At 36.4% G+C, this 23182-nt stretch overlaps 1 protein-coding gene across 1 annotated transcript in view; it reads right to left on the reverse strand.

Moving 5' to 3' along the window:
• Nucleotides 1-23182, reverse strand: part of LOC131031075 (C2 and GRAM domain-containing protein At1g03370) — a 167297-nt gene that overhangs the window by 138541 nt on the left and 5574 nt on the right. Inside the window, exons 2-4 of the mRNA XM_057962102.2 lie at nucleotides 12833-14104; nucleotides 12322-12504; nucleotides 11829-12112 (exon numbers count right to left, since the gene is read on the reverse strand). Of these exons, the coding sequence (XP_057818085.2) occupies nucleotides 11829-12112; nucleotides 12322-12504; nucleotides 12833-14104 (1739 nt within the window). The remainder of the gene's footprint in view (nucleotides 1-11828; nucleotides 12113-12321; nucleotides 12505-12832; nucleotides 14105-23182) is intronic.

Raw genomic sequence — 23182 nt, forward strand, 5'->3', positions numbered from 1 at the left:
ATTTGGAAGAGAATAAGAAAATAATCATGGCAAAGTAAAAGAATTGGGAAGAGAAAATGGGAAAAACAGATCCAAGAAAGAGAGGGCTGATACTGGAAAAGGATAGATCAGGTACAAAAGGCATCAAGAGAGCATGCCACAAGGGTTGTGGCTAAGGAAATCCCTAATAATGAATAAAATGAAAGCTCAACAGAAATAACACTCGCAAACATAAGAACCAAAGTAATCAATAATCCAAAGCAAAGAACAATCTAACCCAAAAGATAGGGCAATTGAAACAATATGAGGCAGTTGTGAACTAAGAGGATTTTGACCCCCTTTGTAGGCATACTACAAATGTGGTTGCTAGAGGGAGGCCTAGAAGCACACAAGCACGGCTTGAGAGGATGTATATAACCCTTGGACTATTGATCGATGAAATTCCAAACTAGCTTTAAACAATGGTTACAATAAACAAATGGTTTGAGGAGTTGGTAACCCCAATTTATTGTATGAGCACACCAAATCTTGATGTAGACCAAATAGATACTAAAATAAGTATGATGGAATACAAAAAAAGGAGGAACAAGTTGTTAACCAAGAAATAGAAGATGTGATTCAATAATAAAATGAAAAATGTCACCAAAAAGAGTTTGACATAAAAGAATTGAAAATAATATATGAGAGCAATCCTCAAGTTGAGGAAGAAAATGACTCAAGGCCCATTAAAGATAAAGCAATTACTAATGATGTGTTATCAACTAATACATCCACCAAGTCGAAGAGACACTATGAATTGATGAATACCCCAAACCAAGAGTCATCCCCCATGCCATTGAAATGAAGAAAAGTTTCTAAAGAGAATATAAGGAGTGAATCCTTGCTTAGACTAGAGGAAGTGAGAGCAAGAAGTAATTGTGTAAGAGATTTCTAAGAAATATTGTGAAGTGAATTCTTTGATATTTAGTTGCCTGCAAATAAAGGCAAAGGAGGTTAGTCATGAAAGAAAAGAGTGAAACTATGCAAAAGATGCCTAGGAAAAAGAAAGGAAGGGATCAAAGAGTGAAAAATGGATCAGGAGAAAGGATAAACCCTAAACAGTACAAAGCTAGATCAAAACCATCCTAACCTCATGCAACTATGGTCAAACATAAGACCAAGCTCCTATTTATGGTAAAGACAACAAGGATACCAATGAGCATCACTTTATCTTGAAATATCACTAGAGTAGGGATGGCAGTGATGATGACCACCAAATTATATGATTTCATGGAAAGCCTAAAGAATGAATCCATTAGGCAATAGATTAAATAATGCCCTAAATATGATTAAAAATGGAAAAAATTAAGCAATTTATTTGTGACAAATTTCCACTCATTTGATGTACGAAAAAAAGAATAAGTAAAATGAAAAACATAGCACAAATAAGGGGGAATCAATAAAAGATTATTACCAACAATATAAAAATGTGGTCAAAAAATTAGAAAAATACTTGACAAAAAAAAAAAATTGAGTGGTTTAATTCAAGGTTAAACCCTTACATATGGGGAAAAATGGATAGAAAGACTCTCTTCATATAAGGATGTAGTGGAATTGGCCACTAGAATAGAATCCTAGTCATTGAGACAAAAGAAAAATTCAATAGGAAAAAATGAAATTGAAAAGCTTAAAATAGAGCTAGAAAACTAAGCCTTAAGCATGAAATTCTCGTGAAAAGTGAGAAGAGAGACTTCTCTCCCACCCAAAAGAAATAAAATTTGGTAAATTCATTGTATTAGAGAAGGGCGGCTAAGAAACAAATGCACAATGACTGAAGCCAGTAGAAGGGTTGCCACAATAAGGATGGAACTTTTGAAAGCTCTTAAAAAGATTATGTTGATTGCAAAATATGTGGCAATGGGACAAACATGAGACTAATAGTTGACTGATGTTACTTGATGAAGAAGATGGATATGAACGAATGGTTCGTGGAGTGAGGAGTGACCAAGGAAGAGTCTTTAATAGATAGGGGTATGGCTAAAGCACAAGGTTTGGCCATAAGAGCATTAAATGGGTATTTGACACATGCTACCAAGAATTGCAATGGAGAACAAATCCAAGACCAATCAATAATATACACCATGTTGTACCACAAATTCAAGTTGTAGGCCCCTTCAAGAGCTACCAAAATGACTATTCAAAAGGTGGTAGAGGAAGCTATAGCAATAACAATAGAAGTGGCCGAGAAAGAGGAAAAAATCAAAGGCCAACATGTTACCACAACTAGGGCACTATGCTAACGAGTGCAGGAGCAAGATACAGAGGAAGACAGTTGTGGGTTTTGTGGTGATACTACACAATGCATTTATTTTCCCAAAGTTGTACAATTCTACAAGAATGGACTAGGACTAAGAATGTAGAGAGAATAACTATCTAGACCAAACATACCATGCGATGCCAAAGTATTGCTAAAAATACCAAAAGAGGAACATAATGCAAGGCAGTGTAAGAAAACAAAGATGGAGAGCATATGTGAGACACAAGAAACCTCAATGATAGAAAAAAGTCTAGAAAAGGAATATAAAGAAAGAAAGAAAGAAAGAAAAACTTAGAAGGCAGACAATTGAAGAGATAAATAAAAAGAAATCTAAAGCAGCAATAATCTCGAGGAAGAATTGATACAAGCAAAAGGAAACAAATCTTAGAAAAACCTAATGAAATTGAAATATAAGAATAGAAATATCCAAGTAAGGGGGAACACAATTCATTGATAAGGAAGTCCAAAGAGCTAATTGAGAAAAACTAGAAAGAAGAGGGCAACAAGAGGGCCTGTTTCTTAGAAAAAGAGGTCTAAAGACAAAGAACTGGGAAATTTGGCAAAAGAAGATTTACTAGGGAAACTTAAACAATTTTCTAAATACTTGAACAAACAAGGAGCTAAACAAAGAAGGTCCCAATTTATTAATGTGATAAAAACACAAAACAAATGGAAGAAACAACCGATACTACTAGAAGTGAAACTTAATGGAAGAATGGTGAGGCAAGCCTTACTAGATTTAGAAGCTGATATCAGTATCATGAAAAAGAATGTATGGGAAGCATTTTGGAGAGACAAGGCTGAATGAAACACCATACCAAATTGGGGTTAACCCCGCAGTGCAACGGCAAGTTGCACCCCACTGTTGATAGTGGGTCATAGGTTCGAATCTCTTCCCGAGCGATGCCCTCATGCTGGTTCCCCCTGTTCGTGCCTTGGTGCGTGCTTGGATCGTTGTTCTGCCTCCTCCCCTGTGATCGATGCTTCCCCTGCGTTGGCGTTAATGCCCCTATATGCTTGCTGGTGCCTTCGGTGATGTCTTCCATGCTGTCCAAGACCCCGTGACTGTTGGTGCGATGTGATTCTTCCTCGGTGCAGCTGTTGTGCGAACCTGCTACCAGCTGGAGTGATAAGGTGTCCTAGTGGAGGGATAAGTAGTTGATATAGAGCGATAAGGTGGAGTGTGGAGAGATAAGGAGAGGGAGATATAAGGCACATGGAGAGATAAGGAGAAGGGAGATATAAGGAGTATTATGGAGAGATAAGGAGACAAGAGTTATAAGGAGTAATATGGATCTGATGGATTGTTAAGCTGCTTGAGACTTACATTGGATGCGTTAATGCCTCAACTTGTTCACCTCGAGGATGGGGTCCCCCTTTGTGACCCCACTGGTTCATAGCTCTGGTCAAAAGCGTCTATATTGGAGGGGCGAGACCCCGTATTGAGTTAGTGGTACTTAGTGGTACGCTGCAGAGCAGCTGAAATTGTAATACATGTTACCGATCAAAAAAAAGAAACACCATACCAAATTGGTCTAGCCAATGGAAGTCCCAAATGCTCATTAGGAATGTGGAGAGTAGTATACTTTTTAGGGATCAAGACAAGAGTAAATTTCAAAGTCAGAGATATGCATAAAAGGACTCTTGACATATTCAACATCATTTTGGATACATAATGGTTAATGGATAACAACAATATATTTGATGTTGAGAAGAAAAGCTAATAATACAATGCAATGGAAGAGTAGTACACATTACATTCAACAAAAGTAGTGTATGTAGAATAGATACATACCACAATTGATGATGTGGAAGGAGATGAAACAGTTAGCGAACTCTATAGAATTGGTAGAATCCCAAGAAATGAATTGAATGGTGAAGCTACATCAAAAGGAGAAACAATTGTAGAAAGTGATGAGTTATCAACAAACACTAATATTGTGGTAGAATCTTGGGAGTTCAATGAGTTGAAAAGAAGGATGAGGAAAGCCCTGAGTATGAAAAAGATTCCTAGAAGAGCGCCAAGGAGCACCAAAAAGGAGGAAAACCTACTCCAAATGAAGAGGGGAGATCGCATAAAGAGGAGTACCAAGTGTAGACGTATAAAAATGACCATATTCCTAAATGAATATTTTATGTTCATTTCTCTATTTAATTAAATCCCATTTAATTAAAATACCCGCATTCCTCTATTTAATTAAGTAAAACTACTCAATTAAATTCACTATACCCATTTAATGAATAAATCATTTTATTCAATTAAATTCCCCCTATCCACTTTTAATTAAATACAAATTTAGTTAAATAGTTATCCTAAATTGAATAAATCTAATTTATTTAATTTCCCCAAATTGCAACCAAATTGAATTAAATTAACTTTATTTCAATTAAATCCTATTATCCCTCTATCCACTTGCATTTTCCTACATCTCCCACTTGCATCCTAAATCCTATTCCTAATTCCTTCTAGACTCTTCTAATCGCTTCTAATTAGCCTAACCCATCTTCTAAACTTTGTCACATCCCTAAGCAAGGGGAGGTCACTTCTCAAATTCCTCAAAGTCTTTGATAACCATTAAAAGCTTCAAGCCTTCAACCACTTAATTCCTCAAAGTCTTTGATAACCATTAAAGGCTTCAAGTCTTCAACCACTTAAATCCCCAAAGTCTTCATAACCATTAATGGTTAACTCAAACCCTCTTACATGGTTAAAGAATTTCTTTTAACTCAACCTTCATCCAACCCAAGGGTCTCATCAGGCATTTAATGCTTTGACCATGATTATCTCTTAATCATTTGCACAAGGGTTTATCCTTGGATTAACTCTTAATCCAATGGGTAATCTTAATTTAGACTTGACCCTTACCTTCTAGATAACCCTAAGGTCTTCTTAGGTATTTAATGCCTCCAACCCCTTTTCTCAACCCAACCCTATGTTGACACTTGTCACCATTTCATTGGTGCCAATTACAAACATGGATCCCCAACTTTCAAACTCAACCCTTGATCAACTCTTTCAATCCTGACCATCCATTACCCTGTTTTTACTATAAATAGAGCTCTCATTCATCCATTTTAAACATCCTCCAAATTTGTAGTATCACACTTATACTCAAATACATTCAAGCTTTCATATCTCATTTTATGCTCATCATTTTAGCCTCTTTTAAATCAGGAATTAGTCTAAATATGCATGTTTAGAATAATTTCTTTATCATTTTAGCTCAATCATAGACTAATATATCATGTTAGGATAGTATTTATACTAACCTTGTCATCTTATAATCTAGTTTATTGCATTTTAAGATCATGCATAGCTTAGGATGCATCTCATACTAAAATCTATCAAAGCATCCCTCGTTCTTGCATTTGCCATCCCTAAAATAAACTTGATGCGCTACTTAAAACTTCGTATGCGCTAATCTATGCTTTAGACGCGCTAAAACGCTAAACCCGATTTTTAAAAATCAAAAAACGACTAAAAACGATCAAATCCGAAATCACAAGAGGGTCAAAAATGTTGACTTACTGGTGGTCCATACGCTACAGGTCTCCGGTACCTCCGAACGCGCTCGAAACGGTGTCTGGAATACGGAATAGGCATTTTCTCTTCAGACCAAATTCTCTTTCTCCAAAGTCAACAAAGCACAAATGAATCAAATCAAAGCTCTTTTCCCCTTTTTATAGGAGGAAAATGAAATTAGGGTTAGCCAAACGGACATGTACTATGGTCGCAGTCTCCCCTATACCCTACACGCTATACATTATCGGGAGATGAATCAATTTACACACATTTTACATCGGCGAAATCCTACACATCCAAGCAACTCATCATATCAAATCAAAAAATTTCAAAAAAAATGATTCATCTCCCGAGGGGGCATCACCATCAAAATATCGAATCTGGGGCATCACGCATCAAATCAAATCTGGGGCACAACTTGCAAATCAAAAGAGCGACACAAAAATTGCATTTGATCACCAAGCATAAGGAAAATTGAGGAAAAAAGTAGTGGACGGTATTGCAAAGACATTTATAGTAGATATAGAGATTGTTAAGACTCTAAGAGTACAAGTGAAGGAAACTTATCATAATAGATAGAAATTGTATGGATAGGGATGGAGTGGATAACCAAAGAGACACATAATAAGTTTTTTTGAAATAGCATACTACACTAGAGGCTTTGCAGTATTGCCTATGGGAATTAGACACTTAGCAAAGTGATACAGAAGGTTTTGCAATGTCGTATATGTCATTTGGATCATTTTTGGACTCATATATGGGTCATATACCACCTAAATAACCCTTAAACAACTCTAATATGACTAACCTAAGCTACAAAGAGGATAAATATCATAATGAAAATGGTAAATTCATGGGTTTGTGTAATCTCCTCCTTCATAGTGATGTAGTTTTGAAATTTTTATAATTTATATTTTATATAAGTACTTTGTAATGTCCCCTTCTCAAACCTGATCCTTTCTGCAACCGTTGGTCTCTTTCTAGGAAGCTCGGAGGCCAGTCGGAGGGTAAAATTAGGGTTTCCTATTTTTGAGGAGGTCTTTTTGGATGGGTTCATCGTCGGCTTTTTCTGATGGTTCAGAGGGCTTCGCAACGATGTCTTCATCTCAGTTTTTGGAGCAGTTTTCAGAATTTACTATTTTTAGTAAGTTCTATTTTTGGCAGGGCTCGCGTGGCATCGGGCAATCTCTACATCCTGTTCAGTTAACTCCAGGAGCATGGTCAGGTTCTAGCTTCAGATTTTGGAGTTGTGTGGTCAAGTAACTTTATTTTAATTATATAATCATTATAATTATAAAGTTGCTTATCCCCCCTTGGCCTAGTCCAACAACTTAAAAACATCACTTAAAAGGGGGACTTTATGGGTGGCGCCCTCATGGAGGATTTAATTAATATTTTATCCTTGGCCAAAGTCAAAACATGGCGAAACTTACCAAGGTGATATTTTTATATTATTTCATTGACTTTTTGGCTAGGTGTGATGGCGCCATGTTGAGGAGGGGATTAGGGTTTGCCTTGGAAATCGAATTAGGGTTTTGAGGAGGCAAGTGAAGCTATTTATTGGAGTCTTGGGAGGATTGAAGGGATCTTTTGGCAGAATTTGTATTTGGGCAGCCGTCTGGCTCTGGACATGCTTCAAGGAATGGAAGCCTTCTAGCATAGGCATCTCTTCTTGCTTGAAAGATAGCAACTAGGGTGATTATATTCTCTATGTAATTGCATTTAGCCGTAGTTTATCATCAGAGTTTTCATTGTAATCATTTAGGCTTATAGTTCATTCAGTTTTCTGCATCTAGAATTCCCGCGACTAATTTCATGTTTTGTTCACAACCAGAAAATACAAAAAAATTGCATTGTGGGTATTAGTTCTTTGCATTTGCCTCACCTAGGCGTTGCATTTCCTAGGGTTTCAGCAAGTTTGGTTCATGCATTTATTTTTAATGACAAATCGTATTTTGCAGCCAGCCGTACCATTTTAAATGCATTGGAAATCGTGCCATTTTTCATTGTGAGGGTTTCGCAGTGTTGTTTGAGTCTTTTGCAGGTTTCCACGTCACCAAGGCATTTTGCAACTAGTTTCCGGAGGAAAGAAGATTGTACGAGGAAGAAATGAGCTGTTGGCAGTGATCCATGGGTTCGCGGTTGAATGTGCAGATTTATGTTGAATCAGAAACTCTCTTCTAAAAGGGGAGTTGTGAAAGAATTTCTTTTGATTGTAATCTGACCAGTAGTACTGGCAGTCTTGAACTGTGATCTTGGTTGTAATTGTCAAGCTAACCAAACTTATCTTATCTACCTCCATCCTATGGTAGCTCCTCTCCCTGTTGGGATTGAAAGCACATCCTGGATGTCGAGTGTCTTTTCAGTTTCTGCAATCAATTAAATTCAAGCATTTAAGTTTCACTCCGTCATATGGTAGCCCCTATCCGTCTGGAGTGGGTAGCACATACTTGGCGTTGAGTTCCTTCCAGTTCTAGATTTCAGGGACCCTCTGACCAATGCTCGCCATCCCGGCGCCATACTGGTTAGAGTTCTTTGCATAAGCAACTAAGATCCTCTGACCAATGCTCATCCACACGGTGCCATTCTGGTTAGGGTTGCTTCAGCAAATCAAATACTTTTTCTCAGAACTAATTGATCACTCATATAGTTGTTGTAATTAAGTTGATCAAAAATTTCAAAAAAATTGGCTGGGGATATTTCATACTTTTCTTTATGTAATATCAATAGCACTATATACTATTTTTTTTCAAGAATGCAACAATTGGGGAACAACAACCAATATCCAAAACAATCTACATTTAAAAATATATAATATCAAATCATGTTCGAACACCCTTCCAAAACGCATGATTAGGGAACAAACACCATTGTCAGCAACAATGCAAGCAAAAACTAAATCAACTCATTATTGTACATCTTTCCCAACACTCATGACTCATTTCTTACTCTAGCTTTACAACATTATCCTATTCTTTATTCATGGCCAACTACAACAATCAGAAATTCCTACCATATCTATCCCACTTTTAAGATTAGTTGTTCTCATCACCAACCGCTAGGTTAAGAACTTGAAGATGGCATAATGCTAGTTTTGACTCCCGTCTTCTGAAAGGGAAGGTCACTTCAAAGATGATCAAAGTAGGTAATTGGTGGCCTCCAGGAGTTTGTGAAGGAGATGACAGCATTGAAGAAATATGGAGCTGGGGAAGCTCTAGGAGTTTGTGCATGATATGATGATGCTCAAACATTTCCCTTAAACATCCTCAAGACTTTTTGTGAACAACTTTGTCACTATCGATTCATTATCCTCCTCAAGCCTTTTAATTCTTTAACCGTGTATTGCCATCCTAATTGTGCATTCCTCTACCGTCATCCACTTCTCCAATGTTGATACCATGTGTTGAATCTTAGCAAGATCAAACTCGAAGTTAGCTGCTTTGTTTCTTTCTTCTTATCTTGATCTATTGATTCCTAGCACTTTGCAAACATGCCTCTCAAGCTCATTGAGTTACTTTTCCAAATCTACAACATATAATGTGATATCAAAGATTCTTCACTTTTCCTATTTTTACATCATCTTGGCCAATTCATTCTATTTAATACTTGTATTTCTCTTTAAGGTCCAATATCTTTCTATTTATGAATCTCACCATGGCAATGGTGTTTCAAGTGCAGGTTTAGGCAAGCTGCCTAATCTATTGCTCCCAATACGGTCAAGTCATCCACCTACTCTACCATCACTCTAGACTCTATAGAGGATTAATGGACATTGTAACGAAAATTGGTGTTCCTTAAATAGTCCAAGAAATAATTCTCTCACATATGTATGGAACTTAAATAAGACCTTTTCACTATAGCCATCAAGGTCTCTACTCTATTTTCCATTGGGCCATGTAAAAGTTTCAAGAACAAATCCTTGAACATGCATGCAATTAAAAAATTTGCAAGAACAAATCCACCAACTCATCTTCGCCTCAAAATGAGCCAGCAAGTACCAATTGTTTGCTCCATATGTGTATTCATTAGCTTGGGAATAATCTCTAAGGATGTCTACTCTAATTTCCCCTTTTTTACATTCAATCCTTATACAAGAGTAGTTGATCCAGACTTTGTACCTATGTTGATACCATCATCATTACCCATGTCAATGGAATTCCCTACAACTTGATCCTATCACTCAAGCCTACTATATGTCTTTCAAGTTAATGCTTTGTCTTATTCTATTGTAACTAAATCTACCCATTATACTCTACAAACCCATGGGCACCCTAATGTAATGTCCTCATTTTCAAGTTCTCTTGTAGTGCAATGTTGGCTTTCTAGGTTGGTGTCAATAGAATCAGAAGACTATTTTGATGTCGCCAAAGTGTTCAAACAAACTAATGGAGATGAACAACACTTTTTGGAGTGATCTCGAACTTGTTTGAGACTTACTATTTTTAGTAAGTGTCAGTTCAAACACTGATTGGTCAGTTGGGAATTTTGGGTGACTTAATATTTTTACCAGTTACTCTTTATAGTAAACGCTATCTTTGGCAGTTGGTCATAGCTTCGGTCTTCTCTTAGCTTCAGCATGTGGTATCTTCAATTTCAAGGTTTGGATATTTTGGCTATTTGTAGCATATTACTATTTATAGTAAATGCTAGTTTGAGTAATTGGTCTCAATCTCAACCTTTCCTCAACTTTAGAGTGCAAAGTCTTTAGTTTTGGGACTTGGTGAATTTCCTCAGGATGGGAAATACTATTTATTATTTCACTTAAATATTTTAATAAAGTGACTTTATCACTTTAGTGAAATAAAGTGGACGTCAAGTTAAGGAGGTAAAATAATATTATAATATCATTTGTGTGGCCTCCTAAAGTGAATGATATTTTAAAGAGCAAAAAATACATTTTTTTAAAAGTAGCGAAAAAGCAAAAAAGCACTTTCCAAAAAAAAATAGTGAAAAAAATGAAAAAATGCTTTTCCAAAGAAAATGCAAAAGCAAAAAGAGTTTTCATTAAAAAACAACAAAAAAGATGCTTTTTCCTAAAATAGCTCTCAAAAGCTATAAAAGGAGGATTGGGGCTCTCATTTGAATATAAGCTAAAGATAATTATTTCTGATATTTTCTCTGATGAGAAGAAAATTTGCGTGGTTTCTAGAATTGGTTCAACTCAACCTTCCAGAGGAAAAAATCCCTTCTGAAGAAAATTGGCTATGGTAGTGGAAAATCTACTCTGGCTGATTGTTGGAAATGTCATATAGGTATATCACATGTGCATTTAGTTGAGATATTTTGGTGATTTCTTTCAATTTATGAAGTGCAGGTTTCAAACAATCTTTCCTGGCCTTCTCACAAAGACTTGAGTGGAAGATTAGTTAATTTAAATTTTATGCTAAATTATACTTATAGTAATTTATGTTGAACTTTAGGCTAAATTTTTCTTCTTTAATTTATATTAATTTATGCTGAATATAGGCTATTTTTTGTGTTTAAGTATTAAAATTTTGTACTTTCACTTTGTACTGTAGTCTCCTCATGAATGCAACTGAAAGGGCAAGGGTAGTAGTGGAAGAAGAAAAGAATGAATGTAAAAACTATGGTTGCACTATTGTTTCAAATGGGTGGACGGATGGGGAAACTGGACCATTATTAAATTTTTGATAGCTTCACAAGGTGAGGTTTTAATAAATGGTAAAGATCAATCAAAACAAAACGGATGTAAACAACAACCAGGAATATGACAGTCAATGGTCATGAAAGGAAAGAATTTACTTCATACAAACCACTCATCTGCAATCTTATTACAAAGGTGTATTCCCTCTGCTCACGTAGAGGTGAAAAATTCAAAGACAAGAATCAAATAGATTTGAAATAAGTAAGCATAAAATACAATTAACAGAAACAATCTAGAAACAAGGGTTTTGTTTGAAATTATATAACTTTGAACAACCAGAATTCAGCATAAATGCCCTTCTATTTGGCACCTGGAGACAAAAAAGGAGAAGACAAAGGTGCAAGAAAACACCACCCTATACTAACCTTTTTGCCAGCTTCCTTTTCTACTTTCTGAATATAATGATTGACATGGTCAGAATCTTTGGTGTTGATCAAACAGATACGCAAATGTAATTTTGAACCTTGCAACTGTGTGTACTTTCCCTCCAATTGCACCCACAGATCTGCCAGGTCTTCTGAAGATTGTTTCAAAAAGTTTATCTCAGCATGCCCTAGTGACTCTGCTTCTGAGAAGGGTCCTTCAAAATCAAAAACTTCAATATCCATTGTTGATGGTGCATCTTCCGTTGCATCAAACTCAAGTACCTCTGTTCCCACAAGTGGCATGACAGAGCAAGAAACAGTATTTGAAAAGTCATGTTTCAGAATTTGGTACCATAGAAACTTGTTAGAAAAGACGTATGATAATGCCAAAGAATAAACAAACCAAACATCATGGATCAAGGTTGAACACATGCATTCAGTGCCCAAGATTTCCCTGGAGAAACAATCGTGAAGCAGAAGAGAGATTTGATACCATGCCATTCTGGGTTCAATGTATTTAACTTCACTGAGCTAGTACGGGTCTTTCCGTTGCAAGTAAAAACAACATAAGGATCACGTGTGCCAGTTTCATCCAATGGAGAAAGGTTTTCTCCACAAACCAATGTCACAGTTAAGAGCCACCCTTCACCCTGTGCTTTCACGCCATGATCAGAACCTGGACAACAATATCACAATAGAATAACAGGGAAATTTTAACATTGGCCTTCGTTTTGTAGGATGCAAGATGAATTGCTAAAAATATTGCCATCTCACCCAGTGCAAGAACACTGATAGAACAACCACAAACAAAAAATAGACAGACAATTCTATGTGCAGGCAAGAATGACATAAAAGTTTAAAAACTATGAGATTTAAATATCAATGAGGCTTGTAAATTCACCACAAATAATGCATTATCTGACTGTATGAAAGAAAATCCAATTTATGAGATGACTAAGCTTGATACCCTCAATGCAGAAATTAAATGCTTCTGTTAAAAACACCTCTGCAAACTCTGGCTTGTAGGAATGTCTGGATCTGCTTGACAACATGTTCCAATTGCATTGCAAGAATTGCTGAGGTGATGAATTCTTCAAGGGAGTCTGGCAAGTCCAAGTAGAAAAATCCTAAGACCTTGTTTATCTTTGTCCAAGGAAAATAGATATGTAAGAGAACTATTGCTAGTGATATTATGCATGCAAGCACTGGGAAATTGACAAAATATCCCTTTGCTAGCTCCCAGTCACTTTGAGGCTGTTCCTCTTCTTCAGAGGCTGTTGATGTGGGTTCATCAATGCACCTTGCATAATTTGCTAACACATCCACATACTGTTTGTAGCTGTCATTCAATCCCTGTTGAGCAGCATTCACTATTATGGACTTCATCATTGTACCTCTCAAGAAGTTGATGCTCCATGATATAAAGAGATGCGCTGTTTCTTCTCCCGATGAAATGATGGGGCCTGGTCTTATACAGAATTGAATTTCAATTTGAAAATTAGTCCCAAATGGAACATCAGGTGTGCTAACTATTGACTTCACTAGAAGAGCTCCTTTGTCAGCTCTCAAATACATCTGTTCTTCAATTGCTTTCACACAGCCTATCATCTTTGTAGGAGCCTTCATGTATGTCACTGTACGGTGAGGAAGTTCATTCTCCAATTTCTTCCATGGTCCCTCCAAAAGATCTGTTGTGTTTTGTACTATAGCAAGGTCCTGTACAAACTGTGAGCCAGACATAAAGAGAATTGCATTCAATCTGCCAGCAGTTACTGCATAGGACTGATCAACAAGTATTCCCCCTGCCAAAGGAGCAATCATTATATCATCTCTTGGATCACCTTTGGGATCCTCTTTGAAAAAGGATGAAGGGATCAAATCTTTTTCATCCTCAGAATTGTCACTGGTTTCAGATGGCATTGAAGAGACAACTGATTTAACTGGAGAGGTCCTGGTCGACTTTGCAACACTTCGAGACCTTTTAGAAAATAATGATGTTAAATGATTGACAAAATGTCGATGAATACGTCCCTTTTTTCCAGATGATGAGCTTTCTTTACCTGGCACTGCATCATTATCTGATGACAATAAGGATTCAGATGAACTTATTCGAGAATGGACAGGAACGTTCGGGGTACTTGCTGCAAGCTCTGGCTCTGATATTGTGGAAATGGATACAGATTCATCTATACCATTTGATGACGAGGGAGTATTCAAATTAGATTCAGAGTTGGAATAACTCCTTCCGTAAAGTGATAAGCCCATACATATCTCTCCTGCCATTTGAAGTCACAATTATCAGTTATCACTCTAGGAATATACTCTGCAGTTGTTCAATACACGTCATTTCTTTCTATTTATTATTAACTGTACCATCCACTTTCTCAGTTAAAAATACCTCATAATTATTTAAAAACACACTATTACTTCATGTTTTTCACTTTCGTTATATGGTTACATTTGTGCAATTCTACCTAGAGCAGAATACCCTTTAACTCTTTACAATTCACAAAGTGCCAAAGAACTTAAACATGTATTTACATTTTTATTACCATTTAACTAAGGTAGAGTCATATACAATAATATTTAGTAGAATACATAGAACGATATTGAAAGGAGATGCCCAAGTTTTCAGCCAAATGTTAGGAAACTTAAAGAGAGTGAAAGAAAAATTTCTTCTGATCTTTTGTGAAATGGATGCTTAAAACAACTTGATTGAACCTCCAACAATGCTATTTTTTTGAATGACTAAACGATTGTTCATTCTATGTTCCCATTAGATTATGAACCTAGATTAACTCTGCAGGATTTTGAACCCGCTACAAAAAGCTTGCACAGATAAGATTTATTTTCTTCATCTGTAAACACTGCCATTACTATGTCAGATAATTATGCTATCTCCACACATATGATTATTGTTTATGATTTACAGAATTAATATCATCCCCTTTTCCAATTAAAGGTTTCTCTTCTCAAGTCAAAAGATGTAGGAAAGTTACTGCAAGAATTTGGCACTCAGTACCTACTCTGGCAAGGGATTGTTGGTTGAAAATTTTGTACACTTGGGGAAATATACAAAATTGTGGTTTCAACCACAGCACAAGAGTAAAAACTCTCCTAATTAAGGGAAGGCTCCCCCTATCTAACTACAACTTTGAAAATAAAATAGGATGGGACAGCAATCTTTCTTCTTCCTTCAAGAAAGACAATAGAAAAGGATAGCGATTGAATATGAACAGCAGTAACCACTTTCAAATGAAATGAGAGAAAGGAAATGAAGTTTCCTGAAAGCGCAAAGACTTCCATCACTTCCTTCGGGACGAGACAACAATATCAAGCTCAAAGACTTGATTATATGAAGTCATATCTACCCTTTTCTATACTAATGCTATAAAGAACAAGTTATGACAGCTCAAAGACTGAAAAAACGCTATTCTTTTCTTCTTTAAAACAATGAGTAGTAGTGTAAGCTCAAAGACTCACAACTATTTCCCACAAAATCTATTCCTAAATTCTCCTAAGAACAAGTGAAAGCACAAAGACTTGCAGCTTCTCTTAACAAAATATTTAATTTAATCTATATTAAACTCAACTACTTGCAGCACAAAGACTGCAAATCAGATGTGATTAAGCTCTTTAAGAACACTTGCAAGAAAGATAATATAGAACACTAACTCAAGAATGTAGCACAAAGACTCAAAGCTTGAGCAATTTCCTTCTATTCCTTTCAATTCTTGAATTTACACATGAAAGCTCAAAGACTTCTTTGCTGTAAATTTGGCAGAGTTTTTGCTTGCTTTCCAAAAGATAAAGATTACAATAGACCCCTCAAGTATTTATAGATAGGGGGAGCCTTCCCTTAATTAGGAGAGTTTTTACTCATGTGATGTGGTTGAAACCACAATTTTGTATATTTCCCCAAGCGTACAAAATTTTCAACCAACAGGGATAATGATTGGATAAAATGTGTGAGGTTTCCATTTAGCACACAGATGAGTTTCACAGACATTAAGATAAAACGATTGTTAGAGTGAGGAAAGCAAAAGAAAACCCAACAGGATTCAAACTTCAAGAAGCTACACAATGTTTGAAAACTGAATCTTGAAATGAATTGAATTAGAAAACAGCCAGTAAATTTAAACCATGGCTAAGAAAACTTGTGCAATATAATTGAAAAGGAGCGAGAATTCATGGATGCATGCACTGGTTCATAAACCAGCATGCACATTCAAAATATTATCTCCACCACCTAAAGAGAAATTAAAAATCAGACATGTTTTGGCCCTCCCAGATCTTAATGGAAATCTCAAGGAAAATCCGATTGTCTGAGGACTTTAAGGACTCTTTCCTATGGATTTTCAATTTGGTAGGTGATAATCCTTTGAATGACATGCCTTTGGAGCTTGTCAAACAGGTTTTTCCTAAGGTTGCCTTTTGAAGTAAAGGTAGCCATGAATTAACTCAAGAATGAGATGTCAAAAGGCTCAAGACCATCTACCAGCAGAAATTTTACAAGATGTGACATACCAGCATATTTAAGAATGTGACAGGACAGGCAAAGAGGCTTGTCAGTGCATGCTTTATCAAGCTCATCCACAAAGGTTTCAAAATGGAAACCATACTTTTTATAAGATAGTTAGAAGAGAGAAAACTAGATTTAGTGAAGGCAGCATATTCTTAATAACCTTATAACAGCTTGGAAGAGCATTTAATGGGCACGTGACCCAGACCAAAAGGTGCACTCTTTGAAGATAGATTTTGATAAGGCCTAGGACAATGATAGAATAGGTTTTGTCTTTCAATAAGTCAGATTAGTTGACTTTCATTCCATTTTTCACAGAGCTGTGGAGACTTTCAGAAAGTCTCTGTAAGGATTAGTTTAAATGAATTTTTTTTCATACTCCATTCAATTACAAAGGTATATTCAACAAGAATGTTGTTTAGCTCCTTACTTTACTTCTATATAATATTGTGGACACTCTTGGCTATTTGTTAAAGGCTGCAGGAGCGCAAGGTCAAATTAGAGGGATCTCCTTGCTAGACGTTAAAAACTTAGTTAATGTTCATTTTGCTAATAAATCAGTTTAAACTCTTGAACTAACGAAACAATCTGTTAAATATGGTATTCCTTGCTAGGATACTTCTGCAGAAAAAGTCCTCATCAGACAACAAGAACCTCCATTTTGGCTGAATCAAAGATGCAACCTAATTAAATCAAGTGAATTCATCCACTATTTATGTATACCTTTTAATGTTCTTCTCTATGTTACTGATCAATAGAAATGGATATTGACTAGGTTTGATAATGGGTTTCAAATCTAATGTAGGAAAGATCTTGATTATCAATACATCTTAACAGCAGGCCACAAAGATTATTCCTTTCTCTTCCCCTTGCAGGCATCTTATAGAGTTGTACAGAAGATGTGGAGAAGCCTTACGTGTGGCAAGCAAGGATGGGTGAAAAGAATTCCTTTGTTGGCTTGCAACATCTGCACTTTGCCAAGGGATTAAAGAGGTTTAGGACTCCCAACCTAACAACTTGGGGCGATGTTCACACAGAATAATAGTTTCTGCAAGTTATAGATGTTAATGCACCATAACAGATCCTACTGTCATTGGATTCAAACCACTCAGCACATTCCAAGGAATCAGAGGTCCTTTTCAAACTTAAAAAATTGTTTGAAAATTGAAACACAAAAAAACTAACTCATGGGGACACTCCTGATCAAAAGAGTTTGGGCAGTTTGGCTGTTGGTTCCTGATTGCATTCATTGGTATTTCAAGGGGCCATAGGATTCTTGGGATATAGCATCATGGCCTATCTGGATGTTTGATTCCCCATGTGGTCAACTTGGACATTTATCTTTTTTTGACAGAAGATAGCCTAGAAAAGGGCTTTTTTGTTAGAATGGTCTCTTGAACTCCTGCCCACTGGCACATACTGGACCAAGCCAAAAGTTATGAATCATGAAGAAACCAGCCTCTTAAGAGCTCTATTGATGATCCTTGAATTCTTTCTATTTAAAATGCAGCTTTGGGGGGCAGGTTCAAGTTGGAGACATTGAGAATGGAATGATGGAAGGGAATTTTATGACTGGTTATTTATGACTATGAGGAAACAAATCAGCTCTTGCTCTGCATTTGAAAAAGTGATGGCTGTAAAATTTAATGATCCCTGTCTGGAAAAAGAAATGTCAGTCTACTGTTAAATCAGCTTAATATCAAGCACGAGTTTTTAAGATGGCTAGTAGGCCAAGACTTAGAAGTCAATTCAAGGCTTCAGAAAATAGGTCTTAGAAATTCCTTATGCACTCTTTGCAGAAAAGAAGAATCATTTGGTCACATATTAGAGAAGTTCATCTGCCACAACTTTTTCAGCTTCATTATAACCTAAAAATAATCACTTTTTAGTTTTTATTACTCCCTTTTCTTGGTGGGGCCCATTCCTTGTGAACATGGATGATCAGAGGTAGCTGTAAACATTTATGGCATAAAATTCAAATGACTGGTATATATTTCCTGAAGAAATCAAGAGGTGAGGCAATTTTTCATTATCATTCTACGTTTACGAGAGTTGAGTGTGATGTCCCTTTTTTGGCTAAGATAGGAAACCCTGGACAATTACTTCAATTTCCCTTCTACTATGTCAATTGAATACTTATTTAAGCAAGTAGTGGGAGATAAATCAAAATCAATTGCAATTCCTGATGCAATTATCAGTAGCAATGTATCAACAACAATGTCTGATATGACTATTATGAAGTATGCTATGTAAATGTTTCATTATCACTTATAATGATATGCAATATCTGATATACACTTCGATTATAAAATCATTATTTATTGCTTCCAGCAATGGCTATAATATCTGATCAATCTGATTATGTATGCAATAATTGATGAGAGGATGTCGCCAAGGGCGATACAGATTGCTATGTGATCTTTCTTTATGATATATGCAATGGAGTCTAATATGTTGCTTATAGCAAAAAGCTTGCTGTTTCTGATATGTAATTAAATACTTGCAATGTATAAAGTAGTGATCGCTTTGGAAGCAATATGGTTGCTGTGTCGAATAGGGATATAAATACTCGCAACAAATGCTGATGCTGTGTCTAATATTCCTATGGTTATAGCTTGCTATCCATGATGGATGCTATCTCTGATATGCCAATATACACTGGCTCCAAATGCCAAAGGCACGTCGCTCTAAACAGAGCAGATCCGTAAAGGATGAAATAACAAAGAGAAAATAATCCACAATGATGCTGATTGAAGTGATTTCGAATGTCTTCTTATATGTTGCAATTGGAATGACAAGTCATGTCCCTTCCTCATACTAATCCCAACTCTTGAAGATGATTATGGTTGTCGATTAGACTTCTTAATCACTGCCCAATGAATGATCTGATTGTTATTGCTGTATGTAATTGAATGTCACTTTATATCTCATAATTAATCTTCTTAATAGTCAGTGCTTGCTAATAACTAAACACTTCCGTGTCTTCCCACACTCGATGATAATACCATTATCGATTAATATTTACGTTTCCATTAATCGCTGTCCTCATACCCACATACGATTAGATTCCTTGTATGGTTGATGACTTTCATGATTGATCTAATCGATGTTGGCACTTTTCTTTCATCATATATGTCATAGGCGATTTGAATACTTATCTCCAATCTGCATATCATACCATGCTTGATACCTTCAGAGTCTAATCGTTATATATTAGTCTCTAAAGATAATATATCAAGTTTCTTCAATGCTCATTATTTGTTCCAAGCTTGATGATCGATCTTCTCATGTCTTACCAACTACTTGTGTCATTGTCTGGTCTTCCTATGTGATTGTTCTTGGATATGCACTGTAATAATCTTGTTAGGCTGCTTACATTTCTATACCCCTACTGTTTGTATTTAGTCATAGTCTACTATTCTTTTCCAATTTTGTCTCTTTAGAGACTTCACAAAATTGGATTCCTAGGATGACCGAACGGGACATTACATTGAAGTTGTTAAAGAAGTCTCTCACTCTGTTTGTCTGCATGGCTTTCTATGGATGTCAAGTCTTTGCCTCTGAAGATGCAAGCTTAAAGGATTTTACTTCTAGCAATTATAAGAAAAAATGTTTGCTGAAACGATGCCATTAAACTATGTAATTTGCTCTTCTCAGACAAAATGTAAGATGAATATCCTCAAAAATAGAAGAATCTTGATCAACGACAAACCTCGTCTGATGAGAATTACCCTCACAATTATCTACTCTCTTATAATTATCTACAAAACTATAAATACCCTACAAGTACTCATGACCAGGCTTACAAGGGTCTTACTGATAATTACCAAATTGAATTATGTTTTCAAACTTGAAAGTTTTGGAAAATTATGTTTTCCAAACATTTAATAGTGACTTTTTCTTTTTCTGAAGTGCTTGTAATTTTTCCTTCATTGTCATTAAAGGTTCTTCAAGATGCTGATTAAAAGCTGTCTTATTTTGCTGTATTCCCCTGTTTTTTATTCCCAGAAGGACCAGAACCATTCATTCATTATAAAATTACATCATAACATCATGGATGTTTCCAGAAGTCCCAAAAGTTCCTCAAATGTGACCCAGAACTCTCGCATTATGTAACTGCTCTAAAAAGAGCTCCGTAACCAATAAAAAACAAGAAAAAAAAAATTCAACTCAAACTAATACAGCATTTGAATAGCATGTATCAAGTTTCATAAACTCTGAAATCAACAGTCAAACCTCCAACTTTAATCTTAATCCTATCACAACTGTCCAATGGCAACCTATTTCAAGTTAGATGCCAAAATATTGATTCCCAATTTTAGCATCATATCTAACAACAATATTTTGGGTTTTTAGATTGATAGTCTGTTGATGTTACTCTCTTAATTTATTAGGTGTTTCTGTCATGTCCCCATTTCCTTGAGGCCAACTTGCAAAAAATAAACATATAAATAAAAGTGTCTAATAGCTATTTAATAGAAAATATAAATAAAATTTGGTGCCCAGGGTAACAGATCAGCCTAGACCTATATGTTTTCACATGCCTCATGAGTTTGCTGATCGCTGGGGAATATGAAGAGTTTTTGGACGAATTCCTTAGTGGCATACTAACAGGAGGAAACTCATGTTGTATCTGAAAGGATGTTGGGACGAAAACCCTAACCATCCTATTGACATGGCTAAAGTCGGATTACCAACTCTCTCTGGTCAACGCAAAATAGAATTTGGAGTATCCTATCCTCTCTTGCATAAGGAATCCCTAATGTTGTTTTAGATGATCAAAGGAGACAACCTCAAGGTTCCAAATGTCAGGTCTTGACTCCGGGATAGCTCGGCGATTGATGTGTTTTGTAGGTAACACAAGGGGGGCTTACGTTTACAACAAGTTGGTCTACATCCAACGATGTTGCGATTTTCAAGTTAGGAAATAAAAGCAAAAGAGAAGGGTTTAGGAGACCTAAGGACAGTGACAATAACAACTAATGCAGCGGGTAGACAGATTTCAATAAACCAATTCTTGTTTCGCCAAAGACACCCTCACAACTCAACAAGAACGGTGCAAGCTCCAAAGGATAAATGGATTTTCAGACTATGGGGATTCATCCAAGCACCCAATTCTGGCACAGCCTAAGACAAATACTCACAGTTGAACTAGGCACATTTTTGGGTTCAGACTAACCATGCATGGCGACCTACAATCAGCAAGTTCCTAATGGTATGAACCAGAAATGCATCAAATACCCCCCACATTTTGCCATTAAAACCATTGAACTCTACTTCTAACCAGCTGAAAGGAAACCACGCAAACAAAAGAAAATCAAAATAACAAACACCAGATTTCAATGCTCACATATTGATTTTAACTGTTATTGCAACAATTTCTTATAGCTGCTTTATTCTACTCCTAATCTGCTAACTGCTAAAATCTATCTAGTTTTTAACTCCTAAAATTCTAACTACTGAAATCTAACTTCTAACCTCTAAGAGTCTAAAATCCTAACCCTTTACAAGAGAGAGGCCTCTGCCTTTTATAGATTTTACAATTTGAATCAAAGGCCAGGATTGACTACATCCAATGGCTCCGATCTGCCTTCTAGAAGCTTGGCGGCTTTAACCCATGCCTAGCTATCTTCAATTGTCTTCCCAACCACTTTCCCAGCTACCGACCACTATTTGACATCAATTTGGTCAATCAGGTAGTTCAGGCATAACTGACCTATGTCCCTTTACTTTAAATACATTGAAGGGGCCCGCAGGTAGCTATTTACATTACAACAGTCCAGTTCTAGAAACTGATTTTCTGGAATTAATTCCAGTTGTGTATTTCTAAGTTTGCACATTTTATAGCACTCTGTGTTTTTTTCTGTCTTCAATCTTGTTGGTGCTTCAACTTGTCATCCGTTGGTGGTGCGTTTTCCCGTGATCGTCATTTTGATCTTGCGCTCCTGCATCTTCACTTCTTGACTTTGATCGTGTTGACGTATTTTTTATGACGATGTCTAACACAGAATAAAGTTCCCAATGGTCACTTCAGTCTCTCTTGAGCAAGGTTAGGCCGTATGCTAAGATTGCAAAAAAGATCAAACAGCTAACTCCAAGGTTCCTTTATGCACGAACATGACTCAGTCGGATGATGTGTTTACTAGTAATCCAAGGGGCCTTGCACATTCACGAAGAAGATTAAGCAATTATGCTAATTCAAGGATTTGGTGCGAATGATATAGCTTTGAAAGAACAATGTTTTTTGAGATTTTTCGGATTTAAAATATATTGAAAGTAAATGGCAAAAGGGTTTAGAGAGCTAAGCTAAGTCTAATCTAGTCCTAAGAACAAAGAGACGGGATCACTTATGCAAAATCAAACCACCCTTCGCTTCGCAGCATAGCACAACTATATGAAGGTGGTGCAATCTGTTGGCATTTTTGATGTTCATGTTGTGATTGTCATTGATGGACACACACTTGCATTAAGATCCTCTTTATATGTATGAGTTAGAGCACAACCGGTATTTGTTCCAACCGGTATGTTGTAGGTATGTTGTATTATAGTCTTTAGACTGTTGATGTTTTGCAGAATGTGTTTACCGGTCTGAAGCGGCATGTTGACCCCCAGCGGTTCGTGGATACCAAGCGGTATGAGGGATTAAAGCGGCATAACACATTTTTACCAGTCTTCATTTTGACAAACCGGCAACCGGTATTTTGTATGAACCGGTAATACTCTGTGATGAGTTACCAACCGGCATTTTGTGATGAGTTACCATCCACCGATTGTTTGACGGTGCCGACACTATAACAGTGCTTTTTGTATCGTGGTACCAAGTATGTCCAGG

This window comes from Cryptomeria japonica, chromosome 5, assembly GCF_030272615.1.
Source record: "Cryptomeria japonica chromosome 5, Sugi_1.0, whole genome shotgun sequence".
NCBI lineage: Eukaryota > Viridiplantae > Streptophyta > Pinopsida > Cupressales > Cupressaceae > Cryptomeria > Cryptomeria japonica.